A 26488-nucleotide genomic window follows, 5' to 3' on the forward strand; every position below is an offset into this window, starting at 1 on the left:
AAGGATCCACTTGTAAAATATGAATCTGAAATATTTTTCATTTGAATCAAACAATTTAGATCAGAAGTAGAAAAGAAACAAAATCCACCAATAAAATTTGAAGCCAACAATCACTTTACTCACAGCAGGCCATTTGCATATATTCTATTTCTGTTTCACTTTTCATTTACAAGTTATGACTTTTCTATGACAAATTTAAGCCAAAGAACAAGTATCTTGACGACTTTCGATAAGAATAGAGAGGTTTGGATGAAGACAAGCATTTTAACATAGTTGAATTTTCAACTTGAATTGTTGCCTTCATTCAACCAACGAAATTAGTTGCGTATATTTGGATGATGATATATCTTTGGACACTATAAAACACCTACAAACTTTGCTTAGTCCTTAATATAAGGACCCTTACAAAACTTCATAATTTTTTTAATACAATTACCCATTATTCATGGACTGAGCCAAATAGGATTATATTAATGGCAAAACTCTCCCAACAAGTATTTAACACAACTATATGCTTAGGATTCAAACTTGAAAGTTAATAATTTTAATTAAGGATAATTTAGGATTTCTATAAAAAATAAGACTCTTAACTAATTTTAACCAAATTTTTTAATCCACTTGATTTGGTTAAAAACATCTTGCAAATAAGATTGGAGGGGGTATTTATTGAGAGTTAAAAACTTGTTAAATTTTTATATAAAATTAATAAGATTTAAGATTTTTTATGGTTTTCCTGAAACATGATAGAAGTAACTTATAAGTAGGACTAAAAAAGTAAACATTATCTAAAATGAGTATCCTTCTCTTGGCTGGTTTTTAGCTTTGTTAATTTCCTCTAACTAAATATAAAAATAAACTTCTGGCCAAAAGAAACGTTATCATTTATAGATGAAGGCGAATATATAGGTCATCTGAAACTCACCCACTCCAAGGCTTTGAGGTTAACTTAATTATATATGGCTCTTTGAGGTTTTAGTGAAAGACTGCTTTTTAAATGTTTTAAAGTTGTTGAATCATATTTTTTTTAAAATTTACGTTATGGTATTTATTTAGAGCACAACGTGTATAATTGATTGATTTACAGGCATTGAACAAAACCTCCCATAAAAAAGTAACTTAATTAATTACTCAGATCTCCTTTCTTATGTCAAGAGTCGTCATTAATTTGTGTGTACTTTGAAAACATATGCAAGATTTGCATAATTTCAAGGGAAAAAACCAGAGGGCGCGCGTTTTTTTTTTTTTTTTTGATACTAAGAGGGGGGCACAAAGCCCAAAACAAAAACAAAATTAGTCAACAAGTCTTGGGCATGACATGCCCAATATATCCCTAAACAGATAAACTCCGAAACCATCAGGTGGATCATCTAGAACATACAAAGAATTGGATTGTAGGCAGCTCCACTTAGCGATCCAGTCTGCACGAGCGTTTCCTTCTCTAAAAATGTGTTGAAGTTTGATTTCCCATCCATTATCCAGTATATTGCTAATACGGGTCATAACCCTACTTCTCCTTTCTCCATTTATCAGCAATGCCTCCATGCATCTCACAGCAGAAACCGAATCAGTCTCCAAAATCACCCTTCTATATGGTAAATTCTGTAGTAATTCCTAAACCAGCGAGAATTCCCCTCATTTCAGCATCATCACTGCTACATCTTCCTAATCTCCGGGCAAAACCCTTAATCCAGTTGCCACTATGATCTCTGACTAAACCACCACAGCCAGCAACTCCATCCCCACCCTTCACAGCCCCATCAACACTAAGCTTCACCCAATCCTCCTCTGGTCTAGTCTAGTCCATCTAGCCTCTGGACTGGCTCTCTTCTGTTCTTTATTTTGGACAGAGGGCGCGCGTTTTTATAGTTAAAAACATAGCATGTATAATTCCTAATTTTATAAAAAAATTTAATTGTAATATTTTAGATAATAAAAATTTCAATACAAGGTTATTATTAAGAGGAATTCTTAATAATAACATTTCATACTGGTAAGATGTTGATTACAAGTTTACAACCACGGAAGGAGACTCCCCTTTTAATTTCTTCTGCATCATCATACACTAACAATTGCAGAACACCAGAATATGCATAACTAAATTTTATAATATGATCAAATTTTATATATATATATATATATATCTCTCTCTCTCTCACACATATATATACTGATGAAATCACTATTACTGAGACCTTCGCTTCAAGAATTCAACACTTGAAAATGTGTTTTCTCACGCCTGGGATGTGAATGTTGGATATGTATTGCTCCCAATTTATGCTTCCCACATCAAATCCAAAGCTCTTCATCTCTTCACCAGACATTTCTCCATATAACCTCTGTGTATTGCCATTGTCAAACCTAGCCAAAAATCCAACCATCACAACACTCCATGCTTAATTCTACAAACATATAGTGATAATATTGTTTTGTTAATACTATAATGTATCTTTTCAATCTTTTAGTTCGAGCTAATACCATTAGCTTCAACTTTCATATGGTTATTTTTTTGTACCAGCCATTTTTATTTTTTAAAAAAATTGAGCTTAACTAATATGTCAACATTTAAAAATGTTGTCAATATTTAAAAGTTTAATGTGAGAATTTTTTATTGATAAAACTAACAATGTTAGAATTAAAAGATTAAAAAGATACTTTATAAAATTAAAGGACTAACATAAAACCTTATATAAAGTTAAAGGATTAAAAATGTATTTTTTTAGTTTTAACTGAGAGAGTTTAATTTGCTTACCATGCTTTATAAAACATGTATGGCTTATAGAGCTTAGCCAAGTGAGTAAAAAGCTGTGCCTTCTTTGCGGACTTCTTTTGGAGGGTTTGATGAAGATGATGAGGTTCAAGCTTTGTTGCATCCAACAATCCAGTTTGCTTTGCCATCTCCATCGAAATGTAAGACGAGAAGTCATCCAAAGAGTTGAAGAAGTTCATCTTTTGAATTTTGATGTTTTGATTATTCCCATTTGAGGACTTTTCCAATAATGGAAAAGAATTGAAATGGCGACGAGCATAATCAAAAACATCACCAAATGAAATAGGGTTTGCCACAGAAGAACCAATGTGGTACACACTTAACTCTGGTGTTGCAGCGGCACCATGTTTTGCAATTGCTGCCATTGTGGCATTTGCAACCATATCCACTGGAATCTGCATGCATATATTCATGATATTAAATTTTTATCACAAGTTTCCTCTTTTACTTTGATTAAATGTTGGTGAAAAAAAGTACAGTATTTAGAGTATATATTCAATACTTGGGAAAAATTAATCCATAGATCCTTATAGTTTTTCTTAATTTTAAATTAGGTCTTGTGATATACTTTGTTTTTATCAAGGCTTTATTGTCTGATCTATTAGATATGATAATCCCTAAAAGTTAAAATTATTAATGAATAATAAAATTTATTATTTTTTAAGAAAATTCTGCATATGTATAAAATTATAAGAGCTTGATTAAAAAAAATTACAAGAACCTAATTTAAAATTGAGAAAAACTATAAAGACTTGCATATTAATTTTTTCTAATATTTAGTAGGAGTAAAGTATGAAATGGAAAGTTAACCTAAACCTTTATTGTTTGCCAATGAGGTCTTACCACATCTATAACCGCTTTAGGGTCTCCAAGAAACCCTGGGAGCTGACCCTTCCCAAAATTAATAATAAGTGGATCAAGAACCCTGTTTTATAATGAAAAGGAGAATTATGTATTGAAAAAATAGCAAATAAATTAAATGCAAATTAAAGCTTTAAAAAAATATTTTCGACCAGTTACAGTTTATTCATGTGGTTTCACTTGAAATTAAATTGTGAATTCAGCTGTGATACGGTTTGATAAATTTTCAATGAACTCCTTGCAGTATTTTTTTTTTTTGTCAAAACTCTATAAAAATAATAATAACATGACTAATTTCGACGTGAAAAGTAACACGATTATTGAAAGTTTGCTAAATTTACTGTTACATTAAACAACTTCAAAGTTTACTAAGATGCAGATAACATTTAAAAATTAAACTTAATATCTCAGTATTTTTGTGAAAACGCTTCACATCACCATTTAAAATTGAAACACTGACATAGTTAATAAGACTAACGATATTAAAGTAAAAGACTAAAAGGACCCACTATAGAACTAAGAGACAAAAACCAAAGGTTAATTTTTATGAAATGTATAATTCATATATTGGATGTAATTAGAATGAATTATGATGAAAGCATACATAATGAAAAATTAAAATAATGGGATGATAGGATAGCACCTGTATCCTTGAATCCAGCCAGGGAAAGGTTGAGTATAAGAGCTTTCAATGACAGAAGGACGAAGTATGACCATTGGGATGTCATCTCTGAAGCTGTTTATTAACATCTCTCCCATCGCCTTTGTGAATGAGTACGTGTCTGCCCATCCATACATATTCGCCCTATTCATCATACATATCTTACATTACTTTTAACAAATTAAACACTCAATCATGACCCAAATATATATAACCTGATCTTCAATTTTGATTTCAAGTTTATATAAAGCGTGTATATGTGTTGGGAAAAAGTTTTTAAAAGGGATAATAAAACTTTTAGACATTTAAATTTGTCTCAATTAATCTCTCAAGTTTAATTTTTATCAATATAATCTCTCATGTTTTCTAAAGCTATCATGTTAATCCTTTTGACTTTGAAATACAAATTGGTCAAAAAATTAATCCAATATGTAAATTATGTCGATTAATTGGCATATGTAGGTGGCTAAATGAGAAGAAATTGGATCTAAAAACATTTTTTTTTATTTTATCAACCTAGTATTAAGTTATCATATTAATCCTTTAGGTTTTGAAACACAAATCAGTCCTCAAATTGATTTGATGTGTAAAGTATGTTAATGAATTGGCATGCAAAGGTAGCTGAATGAAAACAAATTATGGTGGTTCTCAAATTAATTTAATTTTTATCAATCTAGTCTCTTAAGCTGCATTTTTTTTTTATGTTTTTCAATTTCTGAGGCAGTTTTCTTCTTTTCCTTATTGCTTAGATATAATTACACTTCTTTTCATTAATCTATATGACTGCAAGTCAATATTTTGTTATTCATATCAGCAAATTTTACAGGCCAATGTTACCTCTTCTTCAAATGATAAGAACCAAATCAATAACCAAATCAAATCTAAGGGATCAAATCAATAATAAAAAAATTTAACTTGAGAGGAAAAGATACCCGAAGCAAACTGTACAAGAAATTATCCATATATAATATGAATATTTAAAAAAGTGAAAGAACTGAAACATCCTACGTTCGTACCTCTCAATTCCCAGCTCTTTCATCATCTGAGTAGCTTGATTCTGTTTGACTGCATTGACAATTTCTGATGCCAAGTTTATCTCAAAATTTATATCATGTTCTGTGATTGCCCTAGCTCTTCCTTGTCCGATGTACAGTGGCTTCTCCAATATTATCCCTTGTCTTTCTCCATCACCAACATAAGCTGAATGTCACATACGCACACTCACAATATAAAGTCCACTGCTTATTTATATATATCGAATACAATGTATTAGGTTCTAGCACTCATATATATACCTGTTGATATATGAAGGAAGAGACGGAGATTCTTGCATTTCTTGGCAAAGTTTAGAAGACGAAAAGGTCCTTTGGTATTTGTGTTTAGAGCCACATCGTACCTGACAATGAATTAATATAAAGAAACAATTTAACACGAAACATGATGAGAAGAGTTGGAGTTATGAATTGTCCTGACTCCTCTCTCAATAAAATTTCAGGATCTTTTGTACCAAGAAAAAAAAAATTAAGGATCTGATCTTTAACTATAAATGTTTTTAGATGGTCCTCAAATGTCATTCTCCTAAAAGATTACAACATGGTTTGAACCTGAACTATTTAATAGTTGCAGTGACTTTCGCTCAACAAATTAAAAAGATTAGTTTTTGATATAGAATAAAAATGAATAAATAAAAAATAGTGTGTTCCGTATATAGAGTATTTCTTTTGGGATGACAACTCAAATCATATTACTCACAACTTTTGCGAATATTATTTTTTTTTGGTAGTTTTGTAGTTTGTAATGAGAAAACATAAGGTTTCATTTTTTTTTAGGAAAATTGCATTTTATATCAAATAAGAATAATGATTTTAATTCTTGATTAGCACTTGAAATGTTAATTGACAAAAATTTCCATAATCATCATATATGGGATAGAAACATGAAAAGTCAAGTTGGAAATCTTAGAAATTCAGGATCTAGCTCCACTTAACTTTTGGAATCTCAAACTGAAACCTTGGATATATTCCCTTTAGTCTAACATATAAGCATTTTCTTCAGGTTAATCTTGATTTAAAATATAAGTAATTTAGTTTTTTTATTAATATAAATTCTTATATCTGTGAATTTATAACTTTTTTTTACTTATCATAAATTGAAACTAAGGGTATATATATTTTATAGAAATAAAAAATTTATTAGTATGTGGATTATTATTAAAAGCAACTTATATTTTGAAATGGTAGAGTATTTGTTAAACGGCTTTTCTTCCTAAAGTTATTAATGAAACGAAAATTTCAAAATATTATTATTTTCCTTATTTAATCTAAAGTTCTATTTGCCCTTTTTGTTAAGGGTTAGGTGATACAGTGCTACCTAGCAGAATTAATGTTCAGACAATATCATAGCACATTATTAATTGAATATCCTTTCTTTATGTTCAAGGCTTTTTACGATATTGACATTGACAAGTCCTCATCACGGATCCGTGATGAGCATTGCACGATTTTTATTATAATGAGATTTAAATATTCAAATTTAATTTAAATGATTTATACTATAAATGGTTGATTTGTTTAAAAAATAAATAATTTTATTTTTTTAAAAATGACAATTATAAGATTATTTTATTTAAATAAAAATAAAAATTAATTTAAACATCCAAAATCAATCTGAATCATTTGGATCAGATTATTATTGACGAGTATCCCATGTTCATCATGGGATGCGGTTTCTACAATGACATGGTGTGCTAAATTAAGAAATCTGAACATAGTCCTTATATATTAATATATATTGGTATAAAATTTAATATATAATTTATATTATTCATAACTCATAATAAATATATTTGTTATCATCTTTATAACATAAAATTTAAGAAGTGCCTGGAGACCCCTACTTAACAATGGAAAAAGAAATAAAATATGAGTGCAAAGGAGAGCTTTGATTATATATGCTTATTATCTCAGTAGTGTTATGTTTTAAACTTCACATGGATATAATTCACATCCTAATGAAGTTAAACATCTTTTAAAGTTTACAAAAAAAAAATGGAAAGAGGAGTTTTTGACCTTAAAAGCTCTGCAAGTTTCATCGTCTCAGTATTACTATTATGTTATATCCCATATGTAAAACGAGAATCAAAATCCTCTAAAGTTCACTCTCTAAAGTTAATTTCCTGAATTTGAGTCGTGGAAAATTAAAACAAGTAATGATAGATGTGTTTTATTTTAATTCATAAACGACAACATGAATGTAGGGAAATACAAACGTATAGCCTGTAGCAAAATGTAGGGAAAAATTGGAAGCATTTAGCGCCAAAGTATAAAAACCACTCAAGCAAAATACATTGTTTCATTTATTATGTGATAAAATTGTGAGTGTTCATTTAATCAAATACTCTCAGATTCAATAAACTAAATTTTGACTAACCTCTCATCGAAGGAGGTAGTGGCTGCAGAGTTGACAACCACATGAACTTGCTTGGCAATATCAGTAGCAGTGTGAGAATCCATCCCCAGATCAGGTTCACATACTGTTCCAACCACTGGGATCAGCTTGCTCATCATGAACTCCTCGTATCTTTCTCCATGACCTTGTTTGATAATCTTGAACAGTTCACATTCTATTATCTGTTCATCACTCATAATGATCCATCACCACAATATATATGTTAGTACCTGCAAGTGATTGTGTGGTTATATATGTCAGGAAAGTTAATTAAAACGGAAAAACTCACTTCAGCTTTGAGTCTGTCCATGGCTGCTTCCTTGTCTTTTGCCTTGATCAACACAAAAATCTTTCCTGTTTCTGGAACCATCCTCAAGATCTTCTCCACAAAAACTGCATAAATGCTTCTCTGTGTTAATCAGTTTCTATCTAAAATAATAACCGAACGGAGGATATCTATGATGCTACTTTGAGAGGTGTTTTGTGCCAATAAAGAAATCATATATAAGATATGAACCTAATACATAGCGAACAGACACATTTTGGTATTAATTATTCACACACACACATATATATATATAGTAACAGCTTCAGGTGGTGATAATAGATAAGAAAATTATTATGAGTCATTCATCAAGACAAAAATATTCTTAACACATAATTGTTTTAAACAGACGCACCTGATTTTGCTGGAAATTTTTCATGCAAGGAAACGAAAGTGAAACAGTATTACCTTTGGCCACAAACCCTGTTGCACCAGTGATGAGGAAGTTCTTGCCTTCAAAAAAGTTGACGATCCCAATAGCACCTTCAAGGGGTCTGATTTCTAAAGGCATGTTAATGAACGACGTCGTTGTGCTGCTGCTGATCAGGTTGCCTTGAAGAAGGCTCTCCCTTGGCTTCTCAAGAACACTAGTACTGAGGTTTCCGCCATAGCTTTCGGTGATATTCTGGCTACAAACAACTCCACAGTTCTTCTTTTTCTTGGACCTTTCAATCTGAATGTTCCTTTGAAATTGGAAGTTAATTGGACTGTTGCGAGAACGATGATCATATGGGAACAATGATTGAAGAATCAATGGGGGACTGTTATATGATGAAGAGTTTTGAGGTGAAGAAGGTGAGAAGAGGGACATCATTAAGTAAGCATTCATCGCTTAGTTAGCGTATTTGTTGCAGGAATATCGAAATTCTTTGGGTTTCTTTCAGTAGGTTCACTGCATGGCTCGTATTCGTATATGCGCATGGGCGCGTGCGTATATATACACTCTGTGAGAGAGAGAGAGAGAGAGAGAGAGTAATTAACAATTAATAAATTTATTGGAAATGCTAGCTTGAATCGGGAAGAGAAAATCGACGTGTTCTAACTTCTGTTTCCACCGAAAACTTAAGAATAAATTAAACTTCCAAAATTGGCATGACAAAAATGTTAGGTTATATAAATATGAATCGATTTAATTTTATATGAAAAGTCCGAAATTAAATTTAATAATTAATATATAATAAAAAATAATAACTTATAAACTTGAGTATTGTTATTTTGATATCATTTTTTTACTCTTATTATAATGTGCTGTAATAACATTTATTTTGATTTAAGTTTATTAATATCATGATCATGATATTTATTGATTTAAAAATTTTTCTACTTTCTCCGTTCAAAAATTTAATATATTTTTAATTGAATCTTATTCTTAATAAAATAATTATTTATTTTTAAACTAACCCTATCTTTTTATATTTTCTCTTATTAAACACCCTACAATAAATATAATATTATTCATTAGTAGTACTTTAAAAAAAAGTAATGATTATATATTAAAAAATTAAAAATATCTTACATTTTTTAACATTCAATTCCTTAAAAAATAACAGAGAGAATATACTAATATTATAGTCCGATATGATAACTCTTTTGGCCAGAATAATGATTATTTGAAGCCTTACAAATCTTTATCGCGTCAAATATCAAATATTAAATACATGAGTATTTTTATAACAATTAAGAAAAACATTTTCTATGATAATTAATTTGTTTGAATATAAATAATATTGAAAACATAATTAATAACTCATCCAATGTAGAATCAAAGAATTTTTGAGAAGGCATCTTGTAGCAAGGGCAACAAGAAATATTACCCCATTTATGGTTATAACTTCAATACCGTTGAAGGATGGAGTGATGGTTGTTATTGGCTGGAACGTAACTTGTATTAAAAATTGGATAAACGACAGACGGTGACAGCGCCAACAACTACCTAAAGCTATGACGATGACACCATTGAGAAGGAGTTATTGAAAAAATGATGAAACATTAATAAATTGGTTATTAATATATTTATTATATATTTAAAATATCATTATATATATATATATATATATTTTTTTTTTTTTTACATCTCCAATGCAATATAATCTCTCTTCATCAAAATCAAAGAAGACAAAGCGACATGACACTTAAGATTAGAACTCAAATTAAAACTGACAGGTTGAGAGAGAGAAAATATATATCCAAAATTAGTTTTTAATATTTTTAATTTATTTTCATCGATTTAACGGAGTCAATTAAATAAAAAGAATTAGTTGCGTCAATTTTGGTTAATTGGCAATGTCGGTTTGGCTTTAAAGGCTTCTGAGTAAGTTTAGGTTGTGGTTGGGGGTGCTCCAGTCCCTTGGATGATTATATCGCGATCACTAGAAGACAAAATTTTCATTTTTGGACAATCTTATTTAAACTCCGCAAAGTTTACTAGCACTTTCAAATATTTTGTTAAAATTAAAGAATAGTAATAATTAATTCATCAAATATGTATCTTTAAAATTAAAATTTTTTTAACTTTATTCTTATTAAAAATATAAAGAGAGGGCTTCATAGATACAATGAGCCATACAATTAAATTTACAACAAGAATAAAATTAAAAAAATAATACTTCCTCCGTTTAAAAATATATGACATTTTTAATCAAATTTACCCTTCAATAAATAGTTACTTACTTTCAAATTAACCCTATATTTTTATATTTATCTATATAAAACATCCTACAATAAATATAAATTTATTTATTAATAGGCGCATTTTTAGAAAAAAAGATAATAATTACATCTCAAAAAATAAAAATATTTTATATTTTTTAACATTTAACTCCTCAAAAAATACCTTATATTTTTTTAACGAAAAGAATAATAAACAACTCTCCCCATGACTATATTAAAGACTAATTTTTTTTTAGAAAATACCATGTAATAGAGACAGGAGGAAGTACTTTAACCACTTATCAAATCCAAGTCTTTCTAAAGTTGGGTCCCCAAACTCCAAGTAATAGTATGGATAAATACTCTTTGTATATTTTAAGATAGAAGATATATACTTCTTTCGTTTAAAAATATAAAATATTTTTAATCAAATTTTATTCCTCAATAAAATAGTTATCTACTATCAAATTAATCTTATCTTTTTATATTTACTCCTATTAAATATCCTACAATAAATATAAAATCATTCATCAATAAAGGCACTTTTAAAAAAATAATGATTACATCTAGAAAGACTAAAAATTTTTTATATTTTTGAACATTCAACCCCTCAAAAAATATCTTATATTTTGAATGAAGGAAGTGTGTGTGTGTATTTGTTTCTCCATATATTTTTAGCATCTTTTTGTATTAGTTTTTAGTTTTTATTTTTTTTATTGTTTCCAATCCCTTAAGTTTCATTTTCATCACCGATATCGTTAAATTAAATATGTTGATGTGTACATAATTCTCTAATATACATTGTATGAACAAAAATAGCTATGCTAACATTTCTATATTTCTACCCTATCAATCTTATCTGCTTTCTGATGCTTTGTCCATTGCACTTTTAATAATATTGGTTTAATATTTTGCTTGTCTTTTTGTCTTTTACTCATTCCTTATACAATCATCATAATTTTAACAAGTTATCATGAGAAGTAATAGTAACAAAATGTATGTGCATGTTAACCATTATTAAGTCATTCTAGTCTTTACATAAATTAAAAAATATAGAATATTCTCTCTACTCCTACTTATAGGGTAAAAAAAGAAATTTTTTAATCATATTTATAAGTCACAGAAAAAAAATTTCATCACAAATTTTTTTCATTTATCAATAAAATATAACAGTGTTTTTGAAACACAATTGCTGAAATAAATAAGGGCATACTATGATAAAAATGTTAATAAATGATGCTTAAATTTTTTAAAATATATATAAAATAAAATGAAAAATTTTTCATAAGAAGGACTTATATTATTCCCCTCCATATTCTTATATATAAGTCTCTTCCCAAAAGAATTGATGGTCCTTTTCACAAGCCACTTTACATAAAAATGTACATCTTTAATTAATTTTTTTTTCAATTTTACACTTTTCAATTTTCTATGAGTAGAGTAAAAGATTATATGTAAAAGAAAAAAATATTTTTAAGAATAATACATTTAGCAAAGCTAAATTGAGAATTTTTTTCAAATAACATCAATAATTTAATTAACTAAAACTCTTCGATTTTAATAAGAGAATTAGAAGTGAGTCACATATAAGATCGGATGGAGTATAAAACAGTGGGAGTAATTCAAATCAAGAAACCTTCTAATTAATCTTCTCAGTCACATTTCTCTAATATATGAGACCATCGACTTTAATTTATCAGGATATCTTTATTAATTAAGTGCCATCACATGGTGACTAGCAACAATGACATTTCTTTAAAAATAATTCATAATTGCATGGCCAGTAGGGCACAGTGTCATAACTCAAAAACGCATTGACTGCGAATGACATTCCTAAAAAGACCACTGATATTGAAACATGAGAATGAGACGGAATCAGCATTTCCAATTAAGCACATCATTCCATTTTAGACAAGCCATAGCTGCCCCATCTTGCGGTGTCAATTTCCATAAAGCTGGCAAATAGGACGGTTTGGTGCTTATGGGCCCAGGCCCAATATCCCGTTTATTATAAAATTGGTCATCTTTACAAGCTCGACTTTTATTAATTGAACTAATAAAGATAAGGCTCATAAACTCTTTTTTCTTTTATTATTATCATTACTAAAATTACTAAAATTCCTTGCCCGTATTTCAGTTGACAATAGATCGCTTTATTATTATTATCATTATTATTATTATTGCGACTTATGACTTTTGCTTAATATAAATAAATTTTTTTATATTGAAGTAAATTTTTTCCTAATTAGATAATGTGTTAAAATTTATCAAATAATCTTCTTTTGAACAGAATGTCGAAAAAACTTATCATAAAGTTTTTCATATTCAAAAATTAAAAAAATTATAAATTATTATAACATGAATAGTTTTTTTTATAGCTTATAGATGTCCTTTCATTAAAGACAACTCTGTTTAAAGTACTGTCGAACATTAAATATAGACACAAATCCTCCTTTTTTAATAATACTAGCGGATGTAGTGCCCGTTTGCAGTGACTAATCAGTGACTTTCATAATTTGTTATAGTAATTTGTATATTTCTTACTTTGAAAAAAAGAAAAATCAGATTTTTTAGCCTCCTCACCTCTCTTATTTTTTAATTCTTGCCCCCACGAGTATCTACTTCTGGATTCATCCCTGCCCATTTGGTTTTCTATTAGTTAAAAATTAATTTTTAAAAGTTCATTTAGTAAAAATCAATTTAAAATAAATTAATTATTATAATAAAATTTATGTTAAAATATATTTTTTAAAAAAAATTAATTTGATAAACTGTAGATAACATATAGTAAAAATTGCTTTTCAATATATTATTAAAAAAAACATTTATTTTTATTAGTTGTAATTTTTGTTAAACAAATACTCCTTCCGTTAAAAAATGTAAGGCATTTTTAATCAAATTTCATCACCCAATAAAAAAGTTACCTACTTTTAAACTAACTTTATTATTTCATATTTACTCCTATTAAATACCTTATAATAAATATAAAGTCATTCATCAATTAGAGTACTTTTGAAAAAAAAAAAGCAATGATTATATTTTAAAAAATTAAAAATATTTTATATTTTTAAATATTTAACTTTTTAAAAAAATAACTTGTATTTTTGAATTGAGAAAGTACAATATATTTGAAAATGTTTGAAAAATGTGTTCAATTAAAATTATAAATAATTGAAACCCGTACACTATCCAACTCTCCCATCAGTAAATCGACTCTTCAAAAGTTAGTAGATTAGATATCACTTTTAACTAATGTACTTTGGCGAGCTTTTATAAAGTGCTTTCAAGATAGGTTTTTTTTTTTTTCTTTTTTATAAATGCGTTCCCAAACAACAATTTGGATTAAAGTACATTTTTGTTCACTTTTTTAAAAAAAGTATTTGATACCTTATATTAATAAGTGTGACATTTTTTTTTGAATCATTTTTTGAAAGTGCAAAAATTTCCCTCCAGACCACTAATGGAGGGAGATTTTTGCTCTTTTAAAAATGATTGAAGAAAAAATATTTCACTTATTAATATAAAATACCCAACATTCTTCAAAAGAATATATTGATGAAAATGCACTTTAACCGTAAGCCAAAAAACAAATGGACCATTAAAGATAGAGGATTATGTTTCCAATAAAATCATCCCTATAAAACCTAGACATATCAACAAGTTGTTGTCTAGTTAGAAACAACAAAACTCAAAAAAGAAAATACACTTCAAAAGAATATATCATACAGTTTGTCCTTTAAAATTAGAGTTTCAAGGTTGAGACAATAAAGGCAATTTTTCCACCCTATGAAGAAGAAAACATATGGAATTTTATTTCTACAAATTCTAAGAAAGACAAAAAGTATTATTAATTGATCTTGATGGCTACAAATTCCGTCACAATTACTAATAAAGAAAAAGATGAAAAATTTTATAACCAAATAAAAATTCACAATGTATTAACTCCAATTACTTGGAGTTATTTTTCTTATACAATCAAAAGTTTTTCAATAGATTATTGTGACTAGGTATACAATTTTTTGATTACATATCTTCAAACCAATAAAGAAAACACTACCACCAACAGTTGCTTAGGTGTACGAATTTTTTTTTAAAAAAAACCAATTTTAAGGATACAAAAAAACTATTTGATTTCTTTTATGGGTTAAAGTGCATTCTTTGTAATAGACCTCACCCCACCCCACTGAAAGTCTTTTGAACTGGGCTTTAACACTTCTCACGGAGCCCAAGCCGGCTTTTTCCTAAGGTGGTACTTGGGTTATTTCTCACCCCATCTTTATAGGGGTCTTTTGAAATTGACTCAGCCTTAAACCTCTAACTTCTACTATATTAAGAAAGTAGAGATTAAGTCTAATACCATTGAGTCAAGTTGACTCAATGGTACTAGGGTTGGCCACAACTTCATTAAGGTAGGAGAGATTAGGGGCTTGATGCCTAGAAAGGTTTCAAAATACCTCTTTAATGGGGTGAGGAATAATCTATGTATTACTTAACTCAATGATACCAGATTTAGCCTCAATTATTTAAGGTAAGAGAGATTGGGGGTTTAATCACTGAGAAGGTTTCAAAAGACTTCATTGGTGGGTGAGAAATAACCCATGTACTATCATGGGAAAAGTCGCATATAGACCTGTGAGGGGATACGTGACAGCATTGCATTCGCTAGTGTAAAGGGTTGAGGGCTATGCTGTTACATTTTTTCCCTTGTACAGTCCTTCAAAGAGCACTAGGTGCCTTTTAATAACAAGTGTGTCATTTTTTTCCTAAGTCATTTTTTAAAAGAACAAAAATTCTCATCCGTTATTTATCAGTTAACAAAGGAAGATTTTTGCTTCTCTAAAAAATAATTTAAAAAAAATGCCTCACTTAATTATACAAGATTTCTAATGCTCATCGAAGGAGAGTATAAGAGGAAAAATGGACTGTAACTCCAATAATTTTTTTATTTTTAGAATGTTCCCACAACTTTTCAAAAGCCAAAATTCAATTTCACATCTACATTTGTCTATCCTCCTATCATGATATGAAGAATGATAAGAAAGTGATGATCTTATTATGTTTTTTTGGTCTAGTATTATGATTAAAGTGGAATTGATTATTAATTAATATTCATAAAATATCTTCTTCTTGTTTTTTTTTTTTTGCATAATCACTTAACGGGCTTATCATATTCTTACAATACAATTGATGATCTTATACTCACTTGACATATTTAATTATTTATATATCTTAATTAACAAAACAAATAACATACTATCATACTCCCTCCTGTCTTCTTTTATAAGGTCATGTTAATTACTTTCACACGATTAAGAAAATCAGTTAAAATAATTAGTTAAATATAATTTTTTTTACAACTTTTCAAAATTCCCTTTTGATTAGTATGCCGTACATTTCACTAGGGAGAAGGGGGATTGAAAGATTTTGTTCGAATAAAAGTAATTCAAATCTTGATATGAAGATTTTATTGATAGATAATATATAAATATTTATATAAGTATTCTTTAAATATGGAGACATACCCTAATTGTATAAGCTCTTTGAAATTTAAATTCAAATTCAATGGCTACTTCATGCTTTATTGGATCAAATGTGATCATTTGGATGTGCGTTGGGCCAGGCTGATTCTTTAGAAAATAGGATAAAATAATATTTTTGTCATTTAATTATTCATTAATGAGAAGTATTTCGTATGCTAAATTTTTATATAATATAATTTCTTCTTTCAACATTTAAAAATGGTGCATAGAGCACCCTTTCATTAAAAAATACAATTTTAACTATTAATTAACTTGAAAATTGGAAGAAAGAACCTTAAAAATTATTAAAAAAAGATCATAAAATTATACACAATTATTCTATAAGAAAATTAATATCAATTAAGTCTCATAAATTATATATAAATAATAGGACAAAAATAATAGCACTATACGACCATTGAATCTTGAACTAATACTTTGTCTGGTTCAATAACCGATCTAGTTTTTAAAATATTAGTCATTTCAATAGTCCACGTGGAATCTGATGTAGCCAACAGGAATTCTCATTCCAGATTACATGTAACTTGAAATCTGGTAATGATGATCTAAACATAATGGTCCATTCTTATGAATCTTTTTCTGAGTCCTCTCATTACATCCATGTTCAGTTGATCATCTCGAGAAAATTGACCCCCAAATGGTCTGTGAGGAATCTGATTCAGAAACTCGCCTAGCTTCTTCCTGTTCTTGTTTGTGACTGTGCTCTTCCCATCACAGCTTTTTCTGCAAATATGAAAGTTCATGCTATTACAAAACCTGATACGAGACGCTTGTATAATCAACTTGAAATATTCATAGCGCAAGTTTTTATTTACTTATATACCTGGCTTCATAATTCTGCTGCTGTTGTGGATTCCAACAACTTCCAAGATTCCTGGCTGATCCTCCGAATCTGTCATCTTTGCGAATCTGGGCGTTATTATTAGAATTCCTGGAGACATTTTTGTCAGCTTGGTTGAGTACGACCGTGACGTCGTCGTTTATATCTAAGGCCCCACAAGTGATCAAGTTGCGAAACAAAGCTCCAGAGGAAAATCTCTTGCTTGATCCTTTCAAGGGAGATAGTGATTTCGACGAAGAAGATGATGATAATGATATAGAAAATGATGTCTCTGGTGTGTCAGTTTTGTTGTCTTGGCTACTTTGATTCTTATTCTTGTTCAACGAACTGGGATGATGGTACGGAGAAAAATGTAGCGAGTGATTCTCAAGATTGTTTCGGCTCGGTTCGTGATTTGGGTCGTGTTTGGCTGTTATGTCCTCAAGCTTGTCTTCTTCAACTTTAGAAGATTCATTTTCAGTATCTGTTAATGTGAATCTATCAGAGCTGATTTCTGAAGATAGTTTCTCCTGAGAATTCGCTTTCAAATATGAAAATCTTTGAAGTTGAAGTTCTTTTGTTATCAATGGTTGCTTCTGCTTCTGCTCGTTGCCCCTCGTGTCATGTACTTGTAGAGGAATCTCCTCATTCAATGTGGAAGCTTTGCTTTCACCAAATAGAGAAGTTTCTGTATAACAAACAGGTCAAGGAAAATTATTCTAGTGTGAAAAATGAAATTATTCTAGCTTTAATATTTTGAGTTAAGATATAATGTATAGTTTACTTAAGCTAAGAAAAGAGATTAGACAAAGTTTTGGAACACATTACAAAAATTTGTATAAAATTTGCTAATAGCATGTTTTGACAATTGAAAGAAAAAAGAATTATGGTGAAAATTTGAACAAAATGAGTAAAAAAATGCATTCTTTAAAGTCAGTTAAGTTGATATAAAAAAGAAATTTGTATTAGATAGGATTAGATTAAAAATTTCTTCTCCTATCTTCCCTATTTTTTCCTTTTATTTTTCCCTTCATCTAAATCATGCGTTATTCTTATAAGTTCCAACAAATATTATCTATATAACTTATTATGAAAATTATTAGTAAAGGACAAGGCTCCATTATTTGATGAAGGACATACCAAAAGGGAGAGGGAGGATTTGAGATCCTTTGAGGACATATTCATTGTCAGAAATTGGGGTAATGAGATCGTCATCCAACAAGTCTTGCCACACATACCCTGTTTTGTACATCCTGCATCCCAATCATTCACACACAATCTGTTACAATTTGATCCCTCAAAATCAAAAGCAGAGTACAAGTGTACCATTCATTCAACCTCTTGTAGGACCAAGCATGTGTCTCTGCCAAATCCTTCCCCCTCAGTTCCCCAAGCCACCTCTTCACATCTGTTATCACATAAACAAAGTCGATAAAATGTAACTCATGAAACCTTTTTATCTGTTTGTTTCAACAAAATCATGGCCTGCAAAAGTGAGAAACAGAGTACTACAGACAGAGAGACAGAGGAGTTTGTAACTCTTAAACCCACCATCTAAAAAACCTTAATCATAATTCATCCCATTTTTATCTGTTTTTTAAAAATAAATCATGACTTCCTAAACTCAATAGTGTGGCTTTCATGTTTAAAAGAGAAGTCCAAAACCTTAATCGTTATTAAAAGAAAGAAACAAAGCATTAGAGACCGAAGAGGAACAGAGAAGTGTCCAAGTGAGAAACAGAGCATTAAAGACAGAATAGCATGCAGAGATTGAAAACATGAAACATATTTCTTAAATCATATAGCAATATGCAGGAAGATTAATAGGAAACTGGTGAATGAAACAGAGAAACAAAGGGACCTCGAAGATAGACTCCATTACGAGCGAGATGATGAACACGAATGAGATGAGGCTCTTCAGAACGACCCATCAAACTGAGGAAATAGACAATGTGAATCCTTCTCACTTCACCACCTTTACTTGCTTCCATCTCTTCTCTCTCTGTGTTGCAATGTCAAATCTCTGTTCCTTCAACGCACAAACTTAACACTCTGCTACTTCACATGGAAGCAATGGTCAATCTATCTCTCTATATATTGCGAAGTGTAGAAACCAGTTAACAGGAGACAACAAGAAGACATCTCTGTCCCTCATGGTGCCGGCCACTACTAAAAGAGGACTTATAATAACGCAATATTTGCATTTCGTGTCTGATTAAATTGTCCTCTTTTAACATATTGACGCATGTTGAATTACATAATTTGGTTTACTATAGAAGGTTAAGATAATGCAGGCCTCCTGGAAACAGAGTCTTATGTCATGTAGGAGGAATTCCAATTTTATATAATTAACTTATTATTTACATAAAACAATGTTTATTTATTCATTTATAATTATAATTGATAGTCAGTTCTTGTCATATCATTATTCTCAAAAAAAGGTAATTACTGTTTGTTTTCTGATGTCCACATTTATATGGCATCTCTCGTTTTTTTTTTTAAGTTTGACTATAAATTTCCTACAATTTTTAATCCCTGATTTTGAAAATAATTCAACTACAAATACAATATGATTTTTTCACTGAAGTCAACTTGTTAATTCATGATGACGAAATCCTTATCTGTACTGTATGGCTGGCATTCTTATTTAATACATATCTCGAAGAATATATCTGCCATGTGCAAGAAGGGATCTAGAAACAACTCTATGGGGAGCCAAAATGTAAGATTACATAATAATGAGGGGAAAATTAGTTTTAACATTTTTTACAAATAAAAGCAAAGCATTTAAAAAAATATGTAAAATGGGGAAAGCACCCTTGTTTGTTCCTTAAATCCGTCCCTGGCCATGTGCATTTTCTTAAATTTGCGACACAAAAGTTTTAAAGTTTGCAATAAATTTTTGTGTGTAATTCGAATAATCATTTTTAAGATAGCAATTGATAGATTAGTTGATGTTAAAAAGAAAAAAGAAATGATAGATTTGTTATAGTATCATATCATGTGTCCTCTACTCTTTCTAAGTTATAGTATCATATCATGTGTCCTCTGCTCTTTCTAAAATACAAATATTAAAATTCAATAAAAAGAATTTAGATAATATCTCATTTGTTTCTTGGAATTGGCTAACTTTAATTTTTAGCCTAGATGGTATATTAAACCACCGAAGTGGAAGGATAGATGCTATTAAAAAGTGGACTAATTATTTAATCGATCAAGACACTAATTCAATAATTAATAGTTAAAACTATAATTAAATTATGGTCAAATTGATCATGAATAAAAGCACTTCATTGAACTAATCCTAATAGTATTCATCTAAAAGCTTGTTAATCTCATTTCCGTTTTTGGAAAAGGGGGGGAGGGCACATCACAGGAACCGTCAATTTGAGAAAAATTACATGTGGCATAAATTTTAACATTTTGCCTCCTCTATCCATAAGATTGTGCTCCCTTATAAATATAGATCATTTTGAATGTACATTTAACTAATTCAACAATACTGTATAATCAATTTGAGGTTTATATTGTTGATATGCATAATAATATTTAATTTAAAAGACATATTTATCTACTAGTTTATTTAATTTTTTTTAAGTTAACAATGATTTACATATTGTTATTGCAATGGTTAAAAAAAAAAAACTTTACTTTGTTCCAAAGACTATGAAAGATGGGCGACACTAATCACTATCAAAATAATATTTTAGTAGGATTATATGCAATGAAATACTTTTAATAACATTGGCATTAAAATTATTATATAGTAATTACAAAAAATCAAGTAGAGGATAATTATAAAATATGTATTTAAATTTTAAAATTATTATTTTGAGCTTTTAATTTTAAAAGATACATCACATCCTTTGACCTATGGTTATGGCTTGGCCATTGGTTAATTGATGCTGGCTTGCACCAAATAGTGGTTGTGTCAAAATAAATTGTGATGGTTCTTTTGTTTCATCTGAGGAGGTTGCCTCTGATGATATTATTTGCAGAAATGGTATGTGTGATCAAGATGCTCAAATGCTGAGGGAGTTAAAGTGTCTTCTAAGTTCTAAGGTTATAGTATCTCAAAGGAATGGAGAAATTCTTAGATAGATATGGAGGTGATAATTTAAGTCAAATCTAATAAGCCAACCTAAATAAATTTAAAAAATTTTATGGTCAAGCTTAAGAGTTAATAAATTTTTTTACTTTAAACTTATTCAAGCTACCTAAATGAACTTGAGGGAATCTAGGCTAAGCTCTAACTTGAATGGGCATAACTTGAATATCCGAATTCTTTTTTTAGTAATAATAAAATAATATAAAAATAAGATAAAAAATAAAAATATTATTTTTTAAATAAAAATTTAAATTACATAAAAATAAAAAATAAAATAAAATAATATTTAACAATTTGAGTATCTAAGCTAGCCCGAAGCCCAAAGGGTTAGGACTAGGCTTGCTTATATAGGTTTTTTTATATGTTAAGATATTATAAGCCAAGCTTGAATAAGCCCTTTCCCACCGAATTACCGACTCTAGATGGACCTGATGCATTACATTATTTATTGTCCATCCAATAAAAATACACCAATACAATCAAATAAAATCTTATATATCATTATTTTTAATTAATATTTTATGGTTATTTAATTTCTTTTTTTTTCACTCTTTACTATTATTAACGTCAAAATTAATTTATATTTAATGTTAACTGAATGTCATATTTTTATATCTTCAAATTTATCCAAAAGAATAATCATGTGAAATCATTGGTTTGCAATGAATTAAGGGTAAAGTGAGAGGAGAGAGAGAGAAAGATAAGAATATTTGAAATGATACGATTGCAGTGAGATATGAGCTAAGTACATCAAGACTGTATTTATTAGCTAAGTACTTGAACAAGATATAACTAAACTAACAGAACACGGTTACAACAGAAAACTCTAATCAACCGAACAAGAATTGGGCTTGTATAATACTCTAACATCCACCCCATTACAAATCAACAAAAACAACATAATGGGGTTCACTGCACAGAAACATATTCATGTCCAAGGACACTTAATCTCTGTTGAAGATAAGTAAATGGTGCAAAAGATAGTGGCTTTGTGAAAATATCTCCAACTTGTTCAAAAGCAGGAACATAGCACACATTAACCAGTCCACTAGTAATTTGATTTTGAATGTAGAACTGGATTAGCAGCTAAAGAGACTATTCTAGAATTATCTACCTAAATTACTAGCGTACCTGTAATAGGAACCCTCATTTCAGTTAGCAAGGACTTTAGCCATAACACATCAACAATGGCATCTGCAAAGCTTATATATTATGCTTCTGTGGTCCTCAAGACACTACAACTTGTTTCCTTAAATACCAAGTGATAAGATTAGGTCCCAGAAAAGTAAAAAAATCCACTAGTAGACCTGCCATCACCTCTGTCACCCCAGTCTGCATCATCAAATGCTTGAATAGAGAGCTGAGTTATAGGTTTGATAAACAAGCCATGATTCACAGTTCCACAAAGACAACGTAGTAACCGTTTGACACATTCCCAGTGCTTGATCAGAGGTTCATGTAAGAACTAATTAAGCTTATTTGTTGCATAAGACACATCCGCTCTGGTATAAGAGACATATTGCAGAGATCCTACAACACTTCAATAAAGCTTAGGATTGTCAAACGATTTACTTTTCTCTTTCTCTTTCTCCTTAGCAGCAGCTTCAGCAGAGAAGAAAGGATTTTTAGAGAGTTGTACTGGAAAAACCATAGGAGTTGGAGTACCATTTGCATATAACATAGAAGTATGCTAAAGTAGATCCAAAATATATTTTTTCTAAGACAGAAGGAGACCATGAGATAGATATTTGAACTCAATCCCAAGAAAAAATTACAGATCACCTAGGTCTTTTAAGGAAAACAGATCACTCATTTGAGTGATTAGCTCTCGAATTTCTGACTCGTTACTTCCAGTGACAATGAGGTCATCCACATAAACAACAACATAGGCAACACTGTCAAGAGATTTTTTTATGAACAAGCATGAGTCTGCACGCGTATCAACAAATCCCAGTCCTTGAGCTTATAAAACCAAACTCTAGGAGCTTTTTAGAGTCTATAGAGAGACTTAATGAGCTTGCAAGCTAGTCTTGGGCTATCATCTGATGATTGAACTTCGAAATCGGGTGGCTACTCCATATATATATATATATCCTCAATCAAATTTCCATTCAAGAATGCATTGTTCAAGTTCTCTTGATGCAACTTCCAGTGATTTGAAATAGCAAAAGTGGGAAGAGCTCTTACTGAAGCAGGACGAACAACAAGACTAAAAGTATCTGTGCAATCTAGACCAGCTTCTTGAGAGAACCCTTGAGTGACCAGTCGAGCTTTATGTTGAGCAATAGTGCCATTAGCTTGACTTTTAATTTTGAACAACCACTTACAACCCAAGGCTTACAATCAGCTGGTAATGGGACAAGTTGCCATGTAGGAAAATTGATGAGAGCATCATATTCTTTTTGTGCAGCAGCACGCCAAGTAGGATCATTAAAAGCTTCAGTGATGTTGCGAGGGTAAAATGGTCAAGTCCAGTAGCTAAAAAAACATATGGCTTAAAAACACCAGCCTTTGATCTGGTCACCATAAGATGAGTATTCTATGGCTCAGGAGGGAACGCTAATTGCAGATTCATCAAAGGATCTTGCAAGAACAGACACAGAATCAAAAGAACCTGTAGAAATAGGCACAGAACGTATGCTGTCATTTGCAACAACTGGATGATCAGCTGCGGATGATGATAATGGAGACCATATGGTTGGTGATGATTGCTGTGGAGAAAGTAAGAATGACTCAAGAGAAGAAGGTGCAGTGGTATGATCATCAGACAAACTTTGAGAGGCAGATCTGAACAGAACTCTCCCAGGAAAAATGGCTTCATTAAATCTCACATGCTTAGAGATATAGATTCGCCTAGCGGTAACATCTAGACATTTGAAACCTTTATGCTATTGACAATAGCCTAAAAAAATGCAAGTAGAATAAAAATCCAGCTTGTGCGCATTCAGAGACCGCAGGCAAGGAAAACACTCACACCCAAAAACCTTCAACATAGAATAATCAAGTAGTTTATTAAGAAGTCTATGATATGGCGTGTCACCCTTTAACGCAATAGTAGGCAACCGATTGATAAGAAATGCAGCAGAAGTAAAAGCTTCAGTCCAGTAATAAAGAGGAAGAGATGAATGAGCTAACATGGATAAACCAACTTCAACTATCTATCTGTGACATCTCTTTATAAGGCCATTTTGTTCATTACGTATATGGGCACATCAATCCATGTGATATTCTAGATAACCTCAGAAAAGATTTAAAAGCTATAAACTCTCCTCCGGAATCTGTTTGCAGAGCCTTAATTTGTGTATTAAGCAAGTTCTCAACTTCAACTTTGAAACTTTTAAAAATAGATAGGGCATCAAACTTTTTACTCAATGGATAAATCCAAATAAAACGACTGTAAGCATCTATAAAAGAAACATAATATGAAAATCCATTTGACAATTGAAGGGATGGACCCCATATATCAGCCACAACAAGTTCAAGAGGTTTCATATAAACTGTATCAGAAGCAGAAAAGGGAAGCTTATCACTTTTCCCATGTTGATAGGCAGAGTAAACAGTAGAAGAAGATTTGATTGGAACAGAAATTTTATTCTTATGTAAGACTTATTTGACTACATCATATGAAGGGTGACTTAGTCTAAAATGCCACAACATTATAACATCATCATGAAGTGAAACATTAAAACTTTGTTCAAAATAAGGTTCAACTATAGAATTTGTTTGTATATTTCTGTCTGCTTCATTGAGCTTGTACATGCCAGCAACTTCATGTCCATGAGTCATCAACTTTCTAGCTTGCATATCCTTAACAAGACAAATGTGATGCCAGAATTCCACAAAAACACCATTACCTTTTGAGACTCTTGAGACAAATAACAAATATTTCATCATAGCCGATACATGTAGGATTCCAGGCAAATTTAAGACAAAATGAGGGTTAGAAATGTGTAATTTTCCAATAGCTGAAACTCCTAATAAATTGCCATTACCTACAGCAACTGGCGCAGAAGTCTAAGAATTATCAACCTCTTAAATATTAGCAGCATCTTTTGCAATATGTTGAGTAGCTCCTAAGTCTAAATACCCAGCATTATCTGTTACAGTATTAGGAGATGCTAAATAGGCCTGAGTAGTAGGAGTGAGAGCTACTTGCGGATTGGAAGTAGTAGAAGAAGACTGAGTGGTAATAGGAATTAGGAATAGTAGATTGAACATAAGGATTACCATCAGGATAATAGGCAGTGTAATAGACCTCGGATGGATACGAATCATCATAGACATAGTCACAACCATACATATCAGAGACAACATGAGCTTGAGTGTTAGCCACAGAAGGATTCGTTGGAGCATAGTTATAATCAAACCTGTAGTAATATCATCTTGCCGTGTGACCAACCTTGAAGCAAATTTGACATATTGGTCGAGAGACTAAGAAACATCCTCTACCACGTCCTGCAGTATCTCCTCAAACAAAATTTAGTTGAGGTGGTTGACTTTTGCCAACAAAAATAGGAGAGAAGGAAACAGCATTATGAACTTGCACAGGCTGAGAGATAGATGATGGGCAAATTGGTGTAGGTTTTGTTGAAGTCTAACGTATAGACATAACAATATTGAATATAAGGGACACCTATTGAAGATAGGACTTGTGGCTTGCTTCAGCATCAAGAAGCATAGTGTTCGCTGTGCTTATGTCATGTTGTCCTTTGGCAGCATTTATGATGGCGACTATAGGCTCATACTCAGAAGTCAAACCATTCAACACGTGAGATATTTGAGATGGAACAAAAAACATGAAGCCCTGAGATAGCCAAATTGTCACAAATAGACTTAATATTGATTAAGTGTTCTTTCATTGCGAGATCACCTTTACACTTATGTGTGAGCAGATTTTGGTAGTGAAGAACCTTTGACCCAGATTTAGCAGAATACATGTCAAAGAGATCGCGCGAAATTTGAGACACTGTGTCAAATCTAACAAGATCGGGTAGAATATACTTACTCACTGTAGACAGTAACCAAGATGCAAGTGCCGTATCATTCTGTTCATACACCTCAAATGCAGGGTTTGGTACCAGACGACCTTCATCATCAAGTATAGAGGTTGGTGGAACCAATTCAGTCCCTTCAAGAATTGAGTGCAACCAATGCTGCTTGACCATAAGAGTCACTTGCTGCTTCTAAAGAAGAAAGTTTTGATCATCAAGCACGACATTGATTTTCTTGTAAGAAAAAGATCTGGGAGTAGAAATAGTAACAAGAGCAGGAATATGCGCCATTTGAACACTATTAAAAAAAATACAAATT

General features: G+C 30.5%; 3 protein-coding genes across 3 annotated transcripts; all 3 read right to left on the reverse strand.

Moving 5' to 3' along the window:
* Positions 1-1235: 1235 nt before the first annotated feature.
* On the reverse strand, positions 1236-8952 carry LOC129313096 (fatty acyl-CoA reductase 2, chloroplastic-like). Its single transcript, XM_054955977.1, has 9 exons — positions 8470-8952; positions 8026-8129; positions 7719-7918; positions 5585-5685; positions 5306-5489; positions 4272-4433; positions 3611-3692; positions 2750-3162; positions 1236-2358 (listed from the first exon to the last, which is right to left on the reverse strand). The coding sequence occupies exons 1-9, from the start codon at positions 8888-8890 to the stop codon at positions 2208-2210; spliced, it is 1818 nt and encodes a 605-aa protein (XP_054811952.1). The 5' UTR covers positions 8891-8952; the 3' UTR covers positions 1236-2207.
* LOC129314138 (uncharacterized) lies at positions 1291-1737 on the reverse strand. Its single transcript, XM_054957510.1, has 2 exons — positions 1720-1737; positions 1291-1611 (listed from the first exon to the last, which is right to left on the reverse strand). Exons 1-2 carry the CDS (start codon positions 1735-1737, stop codon positions 1291-1293), a joined length of 339 nt encoding a protein of 112 aa, XP_054813485.1.
* An 8448-nt stretch (positions 8953-17400) lies between the features above and the next one.
* On the reverse strand, positions 17401-19061 carry LOC129314139 (protein SOSEKI 1-like). Its single transcript, XM_054957511.1, has 5 exons — positions 18932-19061; positions 18409-18478; positions 18211-18323; positions 17532-17758; positions 17401-17418 (listed from the first exon to the last, which is right to left on the reverse strand). Exons 1-5 carry the CDS (start codon positions 19059-19061, stop codon positions 17401-17403), a joined length of 558 nt encoding a protein of 185 aa, XP_054813486.1.
* Positions 19062-26488: the final 7427 nt, after the last annotated feature.

This window comes from Prosopis cineraria, unplaced genomic scaffold (assembly GCF_029017545.1).
Source record: "Prosopis cineraria cultivar Desert tree isolate PC_DT_omini unplaced genomic scaffold, ASM2901754v1 PC6, whole genome shotgun sequence".
Lineage (NCBI taxonomy): Eukaryota > Viridiplantae > Streptophyta > Magnoliopsida > Fabales > Fabaceae > Prosopis > Prosopis cineraria.